The 17,276-nt window shown below is 37.4% G+C and overlaps 2 protein-coding genes across 6 annotated transcripts in view; one reads left to right on the top strand and one right to left on the bottom strand.

The window, feature by feature from the left end:
* Nucleotides 1-2,318, bottom strand: part of dnmt3bb.1 (DNA (cytosine-5-)-methyltransferase 3 beta, duplicate b.1) — a 51,963-nt gene extending 49,645 nt beyond the window's left edge. For all 4 annotated transcript variants that reach the window (XM_084429278.1, XM_084429279.1, XM_084429281.1 and 1 more), the window contains exon 1: nucleotides 2,099-2,318. The gene's annotated coding sequence lies outside the window, so the exon portion shown is untranslated. The remainder of the gene's footprint in view (nucleotides 1-2,098) is intronic.
* Nucleotides 2,319-3,117: 799 nt separating this feature from the next.
* commd7 (COMM domain containing 7) lies at nucleotides 3,118-14,776 on the top strand. Of its 2 annotated transcripts, none has more exons than XM_084429283.1 (9): nucleotides 3,118-3,308; nucleotides 4,246-4,299; nucleotides 4,790-4,892; nucleotides 5,580-5,636; nucleotides 5,732-5,769; nucleotides 6,476-6,566; nucleotides 6,668-6,717; nucleotides 14,328-14,376; nucleotides 14,467-14,776. In XM_084429283.1, exons 1-9 carry the CDS (start codon nucleotides 3,225-3,227, stop codon nucleotides 14,541-14,543), a joined length of 603 nt encoding a protein of 200 aa, XP_084285409.1. In that variant the 5' UTR covers nucleotides 3,118-3,224; the 3' UTR covers nucleotides 14,544-14,776. The 2 variants fall into 2 exon arrangements, with proteins under 2 accessions (XP_084285409.1, XP_084285410.1); XM_084429284.1 differs by having other exon boundaries at nucleotides 3,154-3,308; nucleotides 4,249-4,299.
* The last annotated feature ends 2,500 nt before the right edge of the window (nucleotides 14,777-17,276 follow it).

The following is a 17,276-nucleotide window of genomic DNA, read 5'->3' as shown; positions in this document are numbered from 1 at the left end:
TAGTTCCATTAGGATATTTAAGTAACTTTTATAAATGTGCCTTAGAAGAAAAAAAAACATTACTGGTGTGCATCTTGAGACAAAACAATGGCACTGACATGTTTTAAGATATGTCACAGCAAGTTTCTTTCAGTTAAGACGGCTCAAACAAGCATTTTAGTCTGGTACTACGCTTGAGCCTTGTCTGTAAAACCGGCCATTTAATTAAAATGATGAGGTCAAAATAGATTTTAACATGCATTAAAAAACATGCACTTGGAAGAGGATTCAAAACAACGGTTTGGTCACAAATTGGACATCGCTAGTTTCTTCCAACGTGAATGCAGCTGTGAGCTGACAGAAAATAAAGCGAGTTATGAATGAACGACTTAAGTTTGGGACATCAATAAAAGCCGAGAGAGTGACACGTAATTCGAACTGGCCGTATCGTTCTTAGTTCAGTGTGCAGTCTCATTGTTACTAGAGTTTTGATTGAAGTCTGAGTCATTTTTATGCAGCAGCGCAAAACCATAGTGACGGCGCGGCATTCCTTCGAGAGGCCCCGCGGGCATTGAGCGCGCGCTCCGCCGTACAGTCTACCATCGACAATTAGCACGTTACCCTCGCTCAGTTAGTTGCACGCTCGACTCAACTCACTTTCACCCCGCTGCGGAATTCACCTGCACTATTACACGCGCTCACATTTCTATTGCTTTAAAGGAATAGATCACCCAAAAATGAAAATTATGTCGTTCTTTGCTTTAGCCTACTCACTCTCATGTCGGTCCAATTCTAGTATGTGATTATCTTTCTTGTGCGGACCCAAAAATGAGAATGACAGCCTCATTTAGCATTCACTTTCCTTCTACAGAAAAAAAGGTGCAATAAAAGTGAACGATGACAGAGTTTGTCATTCAGTCCCTAACTGACTAACATATCATTACGTGTTCCACAGAAGAAAGAAAATCATAAAGTTCGGGTATGTAAATCGAACTTTCGGTAACACTTTTTTTTTTTTACAGTCCTGTTCCCCATGGGCATACTATGTACTCATTACAATAACTAGGTAGTAACTAGGTACTAACCCTGAACCTACACCTAAACCTAACATTAATCCCTGACGTAGTTATCTTATATTAGCCTACCCAGAATTTTCTTAAGTAGCCTAAGTACATTGTAAGTACGTAGGCTACTGTAAAATAAAGTTGAAACGAACTTTCATTTTCGATTAAATTTAAATACATTTCCATAGGCCTAAGTGAGGAATTTACGTTGAAGTAGGCTATAAAAAATGTGTCCATTATTAATTATGGAAAAAAGTGAGATTTTGTCACAACAGTAGGGTTACTGTTAGGGTTTAACAGTAGGGTTTTACAGTAGGGTTACTGTTTTGTTACTGTTGTGACAAAATCTCACTTTTGCAACATAGCCTAATTAATAATGGACACTTTTTTTTTAAAGTGAACTAATCCTTTAACCCCCGTGACGCTGTAACTAAACGTCTTGACGTCAATGAAATAAACCGGTTTCTAAAATGGCTTACAGAATTTATTTTACTTCGTTTATCTACTTATTCGCAAAGTTAGTTGGTTTCTTTCTAGGGGAAAACGGTGACAAATTTAGAATATGGGCTTCAATTACTTTTGCCATCTACTATTTTAATCTGTGAGGAAAGCCCACTTTCTGTAGGCTACACTGCATCTTCACTAAACATCTGGATTTCTTGACAACGTGGAAACTTTGAATAAGAAATTCCCTTATAAGTCTAACAAATAGAAATTAACTGGGAAATGCGCACAAAACACCTAATACCTCAAACCGGCAATGTAGGATAATGAGGAATAAATCTCAGAATCTTCCGCACGCCACTTACATAATCTCCAATAAGACAAGCTTCCAGCACGCCTCAGCCATGCACGCTCGACAACCACACACTATTTCAAGGTTTAACAGAACGAAATTCAACATTCTAGTTACATATAGATCTGTTGGTTAAAGTAAGTAATATAAAACTAAGTTTGAGCAAGTCTATATCATCAGACATGTGCGGTCATGCTGCACTTGAACTCTCCCCGAGAACGCGCACTAGCGCTCCATGCAGAAGAGGCATGAAACTTACCTGTCTCTGGAGAAGTGTTATTGAAAAACGCTTGAGAGTAGAGGCTGAATGTGCAGTTATAGTAGTCCACTGTCCACTGCCAAGGTACCAAGGTATGTCACACTAATCTTTGCAGGTACACACGCCTATAGACCCTTAGGGTGAATATGTAAATGGAGTCTCGTTCACAAGGTCCGCTCGGTCTTTTGCCTCTACACTCAGGCGTGACTTTTCCCGGGTCTCGAATCGCACTCCCACTGAATAAAAGCTACTTTTACCTCCTACTGTTTAACCCTTTCTCGGGATTGGATGAGATAGGTTTGCCATGCACGTGTGCTGTAAGATTCTATTCTGTGCAAATAAAATATGCACGTTGTTTTTTTATTGGATTGTTTGAAACATATTTTTTATGACATTGCATATTCATAATGTTGGAACTTATTAAATATCTACTTTGTATGTTGACCATAGTATAATATTATATTATGTGTTGTTATAGCTTACATATATTTTAGAGCATGGAGGGGAGCAACTGACAATGAACAAACAATGAATGTGCCCAATTTCTGAGAAAAATATTTAAAAATTGGACCCTGTAAAAACTCAGGTCAAGTGACTTGGTATAAAACCATGGTCCCGCAAGAGCTGTCCTGTTCATAGTTTATGGCATTGCATTATCAGTAATATTGATAGCCTATTTTTTTTTTTTTTTTTTTTTTACATATGATATACAAACTATACGATGAAAATATAAGCAATATTTTTAATAAAAACACGAAATGTTATTATGTGAGACCTGATGTTTTGGAAAATAGAAATACATTAATTTACTGAGGTATTTTATGCTGCTGCCCATTTAAGGGTTAATATCATGGCACATATTTTATATAGCCCGAATGAGACGAAATAATAATCAGTTACTTTAAAGAAAATAATATTTACGTATTTTGTCACTATGATCGTTTAATTAACGCACACAAAATCTTCATCATTATCATTGAACTACAAACATTTATGACTACACGTGCTCAGGGCGCGCAAGTCTGAGAATGGCGAAAGTGCTGCGTTAAATCGTTGGCCTGAACAGCGGAAGTGTAGAAACAGATGTGACAGTTGAGTGTATGAACAGCGGAGCTGCAAGGAAACAATGTTGCAGTTGCATTTCACGAATGATACTTTACCCGACAATGTCAGCACTGACTTTCAGAATCTGAATAAATTCAGTGAACAGGTAGGAGTTCAGTAGGCTATGCTGGGAACGGAAAGTGTTAATTTATAATCCCAAATAATGAGTTTAATGTATTGGTGATCAACAGATTTTGTGAATAATTAAACTGGATTTAAATAAACGGGTCTATCGATCATCGCGCCTTCAGAAATAAGTCACCTAATGTCTCGCTTAATACATATATGTGTTAGGCTATATACATGCGTGTATAATGTGTTGTTGTCACGTGATGATATCCTACCATAACACTTAGCATTAGCATGAATAACCTGAGCTCCTTTAGTGATGTAATGCATTTTACGCGTAACTTACTAAACTCCAAGGCAACTATTTAAAATGAATTACCGTATATTTTTGTATTTAGCGTATTTCGACACGATCACAATTATACGATATCATACCGTTGATAAAAGACACTCATTTTTGGATTGCTGTGACTTGCTTGACTTCTTTTTATAAGTAGCATAGACACAATTATGCCTTTTTTTCTAATATGTATTCGACCGCTGCTAAAGAGTTGTATGCAACAATCAACAGCAAACATACATTACACTACCAGTAAAGTTTGAACACACTCGACTTATGATGTTAAAATATCTAAATACATCATGCTTGATATATAGGCCTAGGTTTTGTGTGTGTGTGTGTGCTAATATTTAGCTAATATTGTAATGTTTTTAAATGGGTGAGTTGAACAAGATGAACAGTAATGGAAAAGCAGCAAACACGAGCCTGGTGTTCAGTTCTGCTTAAAGTGAATTGAAGTCAAGATGTGTCCAAACATTTGATTGGTAGTGTGCATTTATCTGCATGTTTCTACACGCTACTTGCTGTACTTACTGTGTTTACGGATATACCTTTATTTCAGCTTTTCACCTAGATAGTAGATAATACACCAATGTAACCTACATTCAAGGCCAATAACTTTACTTCCCTGCAGCAGTTCGTGAGTCTGACAGAGATCTTGTACCAGTTCCTTCTAGAACCCAAAGAGGTGAGGCAACACTCCCAGATTACATCTCTGAAAAGTTATTTCTCTGTTAAATCATTGCCAGGAAATGCAAGAAAGGATCAAATGTCAAATGCCGATTTGGGTAAAAGTGTCTGCCAAATACATGAGTATAGCAAAAGATTGATTATGTGAACATTTGTGATAACCTGTGTGTGAAATGATTCTATTTGTAGTTAAAGGGATACTTCACCCAAAAAATGAACATTCTGTCTTCATTTACTCACCCTCAAGTTGTTCCAAACCTGTATGAATTTCTTTCTTCTTTATCTGTCAATGAGGCCGTTTGGTTACCGACATTCTTAAAAATATCTTATTTTGTGTTCAGCAGAAGAAAGAAAGTCATACAGGTTTGGAACAACATGATGGTCAGTAAATGATGACATAATGATCATTTTTGGGAGAACTATCCCTTTAAGAGGATTTATAAATCGCACCCAAGTAAAAGTTAAATATTTGTCTTTTTCCTCTTCAGTCCGAGAGGTTCTTGCATCAGCTGACAGAGTTTGCTGGAGAGAATGGGATGAGTGCAGGGCCACTGAGGGCTCTGATGAAGAGTGTACTCCTCCTACCTCATGGTAAAACATTCAGGACCCTCAGCTTGAACAGATCGAGCACCTTAATCTGAATTTCCACTGTTGAATAATGCGCTCCCCTTCTGCTGGTGATAACATCTAATGTAGACGCTTAGCCTGACCCCAGCACTAATTTAAACAGTGAATGCTATGATCTTAATCACAGTGAGTGATTGTTCACTGTATTTCACACCAAATTGCTGCATTATGCGTCTAGAGGATCCTAACATATGCAAATAGCCCTTGTTGCAAATTGCCCTTGGGAATCTGGACCTAATGTCACATGCAGACTGCCCGACTCTACCAATCAGTATGCATTGGTGTGCTGCTACATTTGCATGCGATGACTATCCTGCTGCCTGTGCTTTTAGACATTAAATTAAGACAATTGTGTCAAATTACTAATCATTCTGATGGGGGGAAATAATCAAAGTGGTAGTGTAGAATACTATGCATCAGAAAGACGTACAAAAATGTATAGGCTGCGTTTTAAAAAGCCTATAGTGAGCTGTCTACGTAGGCAGCATTTTAAGGCATTACATATAAGTAATTTGACTGATACATAGATTCACATTGGTATGCTATCAAGGTCCATATCCGTTAGAATGCTGCCTATTTAGTTCACTAGGCTTTGGAACAGAGATAGAATGTGAATATAGAAACAATGTTAATGTCTTCCTCCCTTCTCAGGTGCTTTAAAAAGAAACCTAACAGCTGAACAGGTGAAGGTGGACTTGCTCTCATTAGGTACAAATCGATCTTTCCTCACTGCCATCTGTACATGTTTGATTATATTTCCCATTTGTCAATATTTAACAGTGTGATCTATTGCTTAATCACAGGACTAAATGAAGAAAAGGCCAGTCATTTCTCTGACCAGGTATGACTTAAAGGAGAACTCCGGTCAATTTTAACATTGAGCTAATTTTTTTGTACATTTGGAGTGCTGTCAATACATAGAACAACGACAAAAATCGGTGTTGCCTACACCGAGTTATTCTATTTTTTAAATTTGCACCCTGTTGACTTCAATGGGGCAATGTTTAAACCTGCTTTTAGCCTCTTAACATCCTTGATGTGTCATTACAAGTGCACAGAAAATGTGAGTGATTCCTTCAGAGTGAACACGGGTGAATCTGACTGCAGTAGATGTGTAAGATATTAATAAAAATTAAGTTAATTCAGCCAGCGCTCATACCTGTATTTACTTCCTGTTTTCGGTCAAAGTCCATAGTAGTCGATTGTCGAGTTCACGCGCGTGATCATAGGTAACTAAGCAACAGTGGAGAACTCGACAATCGACTACTGTGGGCTTCGACATTCAACATTGCCCCATTGAAGTCAACAGGGCGCAAATTTTAAAAATAGAATAACTCGGTGTTGGCAGCACCGATTTTTGTCGTTGTTCTATGTATTGACAGCACTCCAAATGTACAAAAAAATGAGCTCAATGTTAAAATTGACCGGAGTTCTCCTTTAACATTAAGCCATCATGGGTGAGTTATTTTGGTGCTTCTGTTGTTTCCCTGCAGTTGTGGATGGGTATGACTAAGATTCAGTGTGTCTACATCTTCCATTTATTTCAGTGGAGAGTCCACTACCCTGTTTTGTCCAGGCTAGCTGTGGGACAGACACTAATGGTCAACCAGCTTGTTGATATGGAGTGGAAATTTGGTGGTAAGCAATCAATAAACATTTGTATTTAAATCTATATAATTTCCAATGCAAATAAGAATATAAATAATATGTGAATAATTTCAACGCATAATCTTTTGCAGTTACTGTTGGAACAAGTGAGCTGCAAAAGACTGGAAACATTTTTCTACAGGTAAACCTCTTACATTTTTTGAAAGTCAGAGCAAATATTCACAGATAGATTGATTTTAAGGTGCATTTAACCTTTACTTAATGGTTCAAACAGATTAAAGGCTGGAATATGCAACCCAAATTTTGCCCAGATTTTTTTACTGTCTGGAGAAATTGACGCTAGTTGCTGAAAGTCAGTGTCAGTCTTCAGATTTTGGGGAGATGGAGTTGACAGATTTCCTCAAAAATGTTATGTATGTGCAATACTTTTCTGGTCAATGGTAGGAGTCGTTGGGGAAGCAAAAGAACTTTCACAAACTTTATTTTAAATCTCATTAAATAATAAACAGAAAAGGCAGCTTTTCAACTCCACACTCAGCTCCGCTCAATTTCGTAAAAAAAAAAAAAATCGTGTTATTCTTCTGTCAGCTCACTTTCTGATTTGGTATCGTTTCGTTCCACATGACAATCTACAGAGTGCGTGCGCGTTTGTATAGTATTCAACATGCTGAATATTTACGATCAGAAATCCTGTTGTGTGTGGGGAACCCTTTCTATCCTGTTGTGTGTGGGGAAGGCGCATGCTGATTTGCTGATCTGATTTGAGATCAGTGCAGCTCTGACATTCTTCCGAACAGATTCAATCACTCTTAACACATCTCACACCACAGGGAAATCTGATAAGATAATCTTTTGAACCATCAAGATAATTTGGACTTTACCTAGGATTGTCAGAAGGGGAGAATTGGGCCCAAAATCAGCCCGATTATCTTGTAGTAGTGTGTGGGTGCCTTTAGCCAGTGGCTTATATCCACCTGTCACTGAGATAACTAAACAGCTGTTAGTTATCAAACAATTGACTCACTTTCTCCTGAACTCTCTCTACTGTTAGGGGATTTACAGTTAATGACCCAAGGACCATAAATGATTATTTAAGACCAGGAGTTAAAAGTATAGTCAATTTAAGACAAGAGTCAGAATTATAATAAATGAAAGAAATTTTTTACTGAAGATAGTTTGCAGTTTCATCCGCAGAAGTCAGCTTCAAGACTCACAAGGAGTTCGTAGGCCGCCCTGCTTAAAGTTACAAAGATCACAGCAATTATACCCTTGACCAAGGTCTGAGCTACATCATTGCTTCAGGTTGAATGATTCTGATTGGCTAAGAAATAGATAAACACACATTTTCCACACATGGACAGAAAGACTGAAGCATATCTCCATCGATTGTGCGACTGAAACTCAGACCCTGGATTTAGGCACGTTGTGACCTTCCAGGTCACAGATCTGTGTTTCTAGTCGCCAACACATCGAAGAAAATTAGTCAGTCAGCAGCAACCTAGCACTGCTGAGATTGTACTCAGTGAGTTTAGTTATCACAACCATCCATTCAGTGTACTGATACTGTACATCTGTAGCCGGAGCCATTGGCCCTGTATCATGGTGGAGACTAAAGCCTGGAACACACCAAGCCGACGCCGACGAACTAGCGCTGATGAAAGCCGACTGTGTTGTCGCCTCATGTCAGGCTAAAAAGCTGCACTTGAACACACCGAGAGAAGTACTGCCGACTGTTAGCTAGAATGCGCGTTCTGCGTCTGCGTGTAAATTAGACAACTGTCTATTTCTGCAGATATATTCGTCTATATTCGTAATTCAAAAAGGGAAACCGACACTGCCGGCTGTAAATACACAAACCGTAAACAAAGCAGTGCGTGCTATTATTCGACTCGTTCATTAAGCTGAACAGCCAATCAGAGTTCCCCCTTTCACCGACGGCCCGACGTCGATTCAACATGTCGAATCGGCCGAAAAAAAGCCGACAAGGACCAATTTCAACCTACGGTGCGGAACACACTGAGAAAACTTAGTCGGCCGACGCACAAAAACTGCCCGACGACCGTCGGCTTGCTGTGTTCCAGGCTTAAAAGGAGACAGGGTTACTGGTCCTAAAATAAACTAGTCCAAAATGTCACTTCTATCGTTTAAGGTCTGTATTATTGTTTCTAAAGACTTCTTTAAAGTCATTCAGTTTTACTTATAAAATATTTACATAAAAATTGCCCTCTAAATGTATAAAATCTGAACTGCCTGTAGCATGATTTCTTTTAACATCTCCGTATGATTTTCAACTGAAACACAGTTCTTTACTGTAAATAGCTTATTATCACTTATGACACAGGCTCAGATAGCATTATCTGACTTTGAATGAGAGAGACTCTGAGGCATTCAGAACTGGTAAACTGGATTTCCATAAACTTGTAACATCAGACTTTATCTACTATCTTTTGACTCTAGCCCAGCTTAAGACATCTTTGCCAGAAATTACATGCATTTTCAAATAAACATAATTTTTTATATATTTTTGCAACATTTGTTGGAGTCATTGTCTGTCATTTTTCATCAACCTGTATTTATCCATTCACTTATAAAAAAATATTATTATAGATCTTTCCTTCAAAAGGATTTCCTTAAAGGGGTCGAAGAAATCAAAAATCACTTGATCTTTTGACATAAGTGTATGGAAGTAAAATAATGTCAAATGTTTTTGAAATAAAAAAGCCTGTTGAATTGCACTACTTGAAAAAAATAGGCATTGCATTAACCATGCTTGCATTTTAATGCATTGTATTTTTAGGGCTTGCATTTTTATGGGCTGAAATTCAACATGGTTGAATATTTAAGCTGTGAATATTTCAATTAAAAACATTTCAAACCCATTTTCATTATTAAAAATTCAATAATCCATATTTACCTTTCATATTTCACTTCCAAAATATTCAAACTGTTTAAAAATACAACCTATAATATTCAACAGGCAATTTTCGGTCCATTTTATTTCGCTTTGCAAATTCGCTTCCACAAATTCAGTGGTTCAAATTCGACAGTAAATTCAACATTGACATCCAGAAACTGCAGGAAAAGCAGTAGATTGCCGAGCATACTCTCCATCTGCTGTTAGTCATCCCCACCACCAGGTGGTGCAAAAGCGCGTGTTGTTGATGAAGACCAGCAACAGTTAGAACAAGCCATTCATTCATAAAACTCATTTACAGCAATGTAAGTGTATTTGTGATTATTATGACGGCTGTTTTATGTTAAATTCAGTGTCTTTCACGGTTACTTTTCCTGTGTAGCCTACATGCATCTTTCTCTACCGTGAACGAGATTAATGTTATTCCCCGATGCGGATGTACAGATCCAATGTTACATTTTTGAGGTTGACATATATTTCTCTTGGTTGTTTAGTTGCCTTAGCTTTATATTGTGGCGATGTTCTGCATGCAGGCTATTAGGGTTTCCCTCAATACTTAAGGACTCCCCTGCTGGACATATAAAACGCTTAACGTAGCTTAATTGACTAATTACAGTGATATAAAAGACCAAACTTGCAGGCAAACAGATGGACTCGGAATAACGCGCAAAGCTTAATGCTGAGCGTTTCCCAGTGATAGACTGGCACAAAGTTGGCTTGACGTTGGACATTCGCACATTTAGGGACCGTCTCTAAGGTGTATACGACTTTGGTATACACGTTTCTAACTTCGAAAGCATTTGAATAGAACGACTTACAGTCATAAAACCAACTGTAAAGTGTTCATGTAGTGTCAGGCATAATGCTCACCCTTTGGATTTTTGATATTTATTCAAATAAATGTAAGTTTGCTATTGAAGTTAGAGACGGTCCCTAAATGTGCGAATGTCCAATGTCAAGCCAATTTTACATTTAGTCATTTAGCAGACGCTTTTATCCAAAGCGATTTACAGTTAAACTAACAATAGGAGGACAACAATATGCAAGTGCTCTGACTATTCCCAGTTTAAGCTAATGCAATATACGTAGGCATACTATATATATAGAGAGACAGAGAGAGAGAATAGAAGAGAAAGTGTTAGTATTAATTGATCAAGTGTTGATTTTATGCCAGTATATCACAAAACGCTCAGCATGAAACTTTGCGCGTTAAGTTCATATTCTGAGTCCACCTGCTTGCCTGTAGCCTATATAGTAGCCTACAGCCTATATAGTAGCCTACAGCCTACATCCCCAATAAGGTGCGAGTTTGTTCTTTTATATCACTGTATTAGTCCATTAAAGGCAGAGTAGGCAGGATCTTTCTAAAAAACTTTTCCCCAAATTTGTTTAAACTGTCTTTATATACCAATACATAATTAAGATGTAAGTACTCTGAAAAAGAGAGTATAAAAATCGAGTGTCTCTAGTCCTCTCAGGACTGCAATAAACACAGCTACTTATTTCCATTCACTCCCACCCCCTCCCTTCTGGGCTCCTTCCAAAGCCACGCCCCCAAAACACATGAACGCGCGATGCCGACCGCTCAGCTGGAGGACGCGTTTGCCAGCGCCGAGCGGAGAGGAGCGCAGTGCATGTAGTGACATCATGTCAGAATCACAAGTAATAAAATACCTAACTTTATCATTATGAATATAAACAACTAACATAGCTGTTAGTACTCACTATCAAGCTAGCATATCGATACTGGTAAACTTTAAAATATATTGAGTTGGATTCGGTAACGAGCTAGTAACATAAGGCAAAGCTAAAAACAGGTTCCATTGATACACGGTTTCCCATTACCATCAGTTACACTGTGATGAAGGTGAATTTCGTGTAAGATTCATAACATATACAGTGTTTTGCATGTAAGAGTTTCCACGATGAAAGCACTGTTGGCTCTGATGAGGACTAACGTTACAGTAGACAAGTAGCCTACCTTTCTACCTTACTAGTTCCTTTTTTTGCCTTGTTTGCCTTTGCTGACTGTATATGCGGGAATTTTGACTGCTCTTTCTCTGCCATTATTGTGATTCTTCCTAGCTTCCGTGCCTCTTCCCCTCCTCGAGTCAAACGGGCGCGCGCATGTGGGCAGCTCCTGTAGCGGCAGGGGTGGTAGCCATGGTAGCGAGGGAGAGTGACAGTCGCCCAGCCAATCATTTCATTCCTTCCGAATGGAAATAAGTAGCTGTGTTTATTGCGCCCTGAGAGGACTACAGACACTCGATTTTTATACTCTCTTTTTCAGAGTACTTACATTTTAATTATGTATTGGTATATAAAGAAAGGTTAAACAAATTTGGAAAAAAAATTTTTGGAAAAAACCTGCCTTTAAGCTACATTAAGCGTTTTGTCTCAACGAAAGGGGAATCCTTGAGTATGAGGTATTGAGGGAAACCGATTATAATCCCGTTCATAGAGAAAGCTGATAACATGTAGGCTACACAGGGAAAGTAACAATGAAGTTATTGAATGAAACATAAACACAGGTTTTGTGTGTTTATCATCTTTTCCGCATATACTGACACAGATAATCATTTTCATTTTATGAATGAATGGCTTGTTCTAACTGTCGCTGGTCTTCGTCAACAACACGCGCTTTTGCACCACCTGCTGGTGAGATCGACTAACAGCAGATGGAGAATATGCTCGGCAATCTACTGCTTTTCCTGCAGTTCCTGGATGTCAATGTTGAATTTACTGTCGAATTTGAACCACTGAATTTGTGGAAGCGAATTTGCAAAGCGAAATAAAATGGACCGAAAATTGCCTGTTGAATATTATAGGTTGTATTTTTAAACAGTTTGAATATTTTGGAAGTGAAATATGAAAGGTGAATATGGATTATTGAATTTTTAATGATGAAAATGGGTTTGAAATGTTTTTAATTTAAATATTCACAGCTTAAATATTCAACCATGTTGAATTTCAGCCCATAAAAATGCAAGCCCTAAAAATACAATGCATTAAAATGCAAGCATGGTTAATGCAATGCCTATTTTTTTCAAGTAGTGCAATTCAACAGGCTTTTTTATTTCAAAAACATTTGACATTATTTTACTTCCATATAAGTGGTCATTGTACTATAAAAACATCCTGTACGTTTCAGAGCTCAAAACTTTCTAGGTAGTCTGAAAACAGCTTATATTGAGGCCAATCTGCCAGAACGACAGGATGTGGAATGTGCCAAATCAGTGTGTGCCTGCTAAAATCAGGCTAGGAAAAATGCCTTTTATTTCTAAATTATGACCATTTTTGATGTAAAAATCATACTAACATTATAAGTGCACACCAACATTATAAAACAATAAAACAATGCAGGTCATGACCCCTTTAAGACTTCAATCTTTTGACCTTATTTTTTAGCTCTTCTCACTGATCTGCTTTCAAACCCACATTAACACCAGAAATTTCTGTCACATTTTCTTTCTTTTTTTACACCTTCTGAGTGGGCATTTACAGTTACGGGCTAAAGGGCCCTGCTGACCACAATTAAAACACTCTCTGTCATCTGGTGGATTTATATCAGCCTCAGCTACAGCAGCAGACAACTTGCCTATAGTTTGCCTATAGCCTTTCTGCACACCACTGAAGCAGTGTGCCCCAATCAGGAATGTAAACAGAGCCACTGATAAGCAGTTCTCTGTATTCTTTTGAAAGTCCGCCACTGGCAGATTCAATCACAATAGCCGAATCATTATCATTGGCAGCACATACATTTTTATAAGCTGCATGGAAACACTCAACCTTATGGGGATTTCCACAAAGTTTCTGTACAACTTGAGTCACACTTGTCCAAGGAAACGATCCCCAACCCATCATTAGTCATTGTCAACAATACAAGGCTAAAAATGTGAAATTCTTTCTTTGTTTGCCAGTCAAGTATGTTGTTTTTCATTTGTATTCTTCAGTGGTTGTATTTCCAGAAGCAGCCAAATGTAATATCCGTAATATGTAGGCTACACTAATTCGTGATCACCTCCCCTTTAAAACTCTTATGAAACCGGCGGCAGGGTTCGGCTCCTCCCCGTATTTTAGTCTGCGTTGTTCGGTGAGTTCTTCAATCCGCAGCAGCACAAAGCCAGCGTCAGAACCAGAGGATGATGTGTGTGTGCATTTATCTGCATCTGTGTAGTTCTTTGTCATAAATGCAGTTTACGTAATATGATGCGGGAACAATTCAAGACAGTTTCCCATCCACTGTAAAATTTGGCCTTTCATAAATGAGAATTTGTGACTTCCTACTCTTACTATACTCTATACTTCAGTGCAATACATTTCTAAAATTTGTTATAATCATCAAAGTAAAACACAAAACTATAAAAGGGAGTGGAAATGACAAATGAGCTAATGTGGTCTTCTGCAGCCATCTACTGGTTATAGTGGTAATTCCATGTCATTTTCATGTTAAAAGTGTTTTTGTTTTCCACCAGGTCCCCGAAATCCTCCACTAAAGCATGGCTCATTTTCCATGTTATCCCCGTGAATGAAAATGGGAAATGTAGATCGTCTTTAAAGTTAATTTCCCTGCACAAATGTAGTGTTTAAAACATTACATGTCTTGAAAAAACACCAATCTAGACAGTTACAGCTAAATAAAGTTTATCTATATTCTTAATGAATATTAGCTGGTTATTTAAAATGATTAGAAATTAATTCAGTATTCAGGGATTGACTTGATTAGTGTAGAACATACCTACCCTAGTATACAAACAATATATACATTTTTTTTTAAATTCCTATCCACATTGGGGGAAGAGCCCCACATATTGAAGTGAATATTTAATATTTAATGAATAAGGCTTGTGATTCATTCAACTTTTTTCTTCTCACAGCTGAAACTGGTGATCAGAAAAGGAAACACAACAGAAAATGTGTACATGGGTGAGTTTACTTCAAATTAATTGTTATACTGTACTTGATTCAGCATTTTCAGGATACATTTGTTGTCATTTTTGTGTCTCTCCACATTAGAGCTGACTTTACCCCAGTTCTATAACTTCCTTCATGAGATGGAGCGTGCCAAAGCTAGTATGGACTGCTTCAGTTAACCGGGTCGGAGGTCATTGTAATCAGTTTCCCCGTTTTCTTGTTGACCAGTAAAGAGTTGTAATGATGTTCCCATACTCTCAAAATGTTTCAAGAAGAAACTTTAATAATTCACTAATCTTATTCAGTTGTGTGTTTGTTTGTGTCCAGTGTGTTTTTGTGTGAGACAAAGATCACATTCCACATTGATGCTCTTTATTGATGATTTTCTGTTTATTAAACCTTTAATACATTTCTTCTGTAATGGTGTTTTTTTTTTTTCTTCTTCAATTTAGTGTTGGACTTCATATTTTGTTACCTGAAATTGAACCATCTGCTTACTGTAGCCTATAAATAAAATAATTAATACAATACATTACACTAATATTCATATATTTTGGAATGAATACAGAACATAATTAGTCAAATGTATTATTTTATTTTTTGTGTGTTGTCCTTGGTATTAAAATATTTAGGTATAAATTTAAATATATGTTTACTTCTACTACTACTAGGTGCTGCAGAAATGTATTCATTTTGCTGTCAGCAGACATATCCAATGTGAAAAGTGGTTGCTTATATCAAAGAATATCATGCTTTACACAGAGACTGATGTAATAAATTAAATCTGTGTTAAATATGAGCGCTCTGTTTTGTGGTATTCGTGTCCTGGAGCAATTTAAAATCAAGACCGGCAATATCAGAGAACATACCCAGAGGCTGTGTAGATAAATAATTGGACTGATTTGTCCTTACGCATGTTGTTGTTTCCCTCTCTTTGAGCAGTGATGTTTGCATTCTTTTCATTCTGGTTCATTTTCATTCTCCCAATTTCTTCAATTACTGACTGACACTCTTCTGTCCGTATGTCAGTGTGTGCAGGCCATATGAACCATTTAGCACCAGTTTCTCCACAACTTGTGGTGCGTGTCTGGAAAATGGTGGCACTTGTTTAGCCAACACTTTCATAACAATTTGTTTTATGTTTTGGCAAATTAGTGTTGAATTACTATGAAGTTGTGCAATCTCCTTACGCCCCATTCAGCAGTTAGGTTTAGGGGTGGATGTTGTCGGAAAAAATGTTTTCGTAAAAATAAAATCGTACGAGCTCATTTGAAATGGCCAACTTGTTCTCATAAGATAGAGTTAGGACGGTTCTCCCAGGTCAATCAAAGTCCCTTGGCAATGCATCATTGTTACTTTTAGGGACATTCTGACTTCAAGGAATTCAGTCGTAATCCCAATGATGGTAGCTACACACTACATAAATAAAGGTTCTTGATGTCCATGAAGAACTTTTAGCATTCATGGAACGTCCATTCCACATGTTCTTTATAGTGGAAAAAGGTTCATAAGATTTTTTAAATGTTGTTCACACTAAGAAACGTTCTTTTAAAGTCCCCTGTAGTCAATAATTATATCCCTTAAAATGAATTTTTGATCACCAAAATGACATATTTAAACAGTTTTCCTGTGGAATTTTTTTTTATTCATGCCTTAAAATAGCTTGAATGTAACTAATCCCTTGCTTCATTTAGTATACGTTGAGCCATACATATGCAAATGAGCCCCGCCTCCACTCACTCGTATGGGCTCTTCTACAAGTCAATGTATCGCTCTCTACAACGTCGGACACATAACGGTAATTAATATGATTAGCATTTTGCTTGACTACATTATCAAACAGCTAATAATGGGTTGCTAATGTTAGACAAACCATGATCATGTTTGCCATCTCAGAGTCAGTCAGCTGCCTGCTAAAAATCGGCATCCTTGAAAAACGCTTTGAACAACTAGAACATATAGGCTAGTTCATCATAACATCATTATATAGCCAACATCATATACATTAATAACCTGCTATACTGCTAAATGTACCTGATTTTTCATATCAACATAAAAAAATATACCAGGATAACCTGGCTTCTCTTGAGACTATGACGCTAACCAGCCTGAACGTTGACGTGATTGTTTACAAGGTAATTTATGACATCAGAAACGGCAGCGATTTCAAACCGGTTTTTTTTTTTTTTTTTTTTTTTTTTTTTACTGCAGTTTTAAGGAGAAAATACTTTTTCAACATTGAAAAGTCAATGGTGTTGACTTGTTGACTTGGTTTTTCTTAAAGCATATTAAAAATACCACACAGACATATGAACAACATTAAAAGCTTTAAGAACTGTTGTCTGAAAGGTTCTTTGGTGAACCAAAACTAGTTTCTCTATTGCTTTGCTGCAAAACCCCCCTTGTGGAACTTTTATTTCCTCAGCCAACTGCAAGTGATGTCTAAACCTGCGGTTCCTCTAGAGTAGAATTACGTCTGCAACAACACGGAGTAGGGTACATCAGTAGAGTAAAACTAACCTCTCACAATGGTCAAATCCCAGTTCACGTTCTGTACAAGTTTGTGAACAATTAAGCGCTTGGTGAATTCTTCATCACACTGATATAGGAAGAGTCGACATCATTGAATCTAAAAGCAACATAACTTATGGCTTGGCCGCCATAAGCCAGTTATCTCTGTGGTAAATTTTCTGACACCTCCTGCTTAAAACCTAAAAAGCCAGAAGCATTTTGAGGCCCTGCTTTCAAAGTCAATATGTTCCTGTCAATATATATAAAAAAACTGCCAAACACCCTTAGCACCCTGCCAAACACATGTTCTAGCTGTTGCTATCATATAAATGCTCTTTATGACCAATTTATGAGTTGACTTATGCATGTGAGAGGAAACTCAAAACGTTTCTCTAGAATTG

This window comes from Rutilus rutilus (assembly GCF_951802725.1).
Source record: "Rutilus rutilus genome assembly, chromosome: 13".
Classification (NCBI taxonomy): Eukaryota; Metazoa; Chordata; class Actinopteri; order Cypriniformes; family Leuciscidae; genus Rutilus; species Rutilus rutilus.
The sequence above is the reverse complement of the archived record's forward strand: the minus strand, read 5'-3'. Positions and strand labels throughout refer to the sequence as shown.

Excerpts from the sequence above, each read along its gene's own strand:
- commd7 (XM_084429283.1), top strand. The coding sequence starts at position 3,225 with ATGTTGCAGTTGCATTTCACGAATGATACTTTACCCGACAATGTCAGC. Across the intron at positions 6,567-6,667 it reads TATGGAGTGGAAATTTGGTG|TTACTGTTGGAACAAGTGAG; the intron begins GTAAGCAATCAA and ends AATCTTTTGCAG. Across the intron at positions 6,718-14,327 it reads CTGGAAACATTTTTCTACAG|CTGAAACTGGTGATCAGAAA; the intron begins GTAAACCTCTTA and ends TTCTTCTCACAG.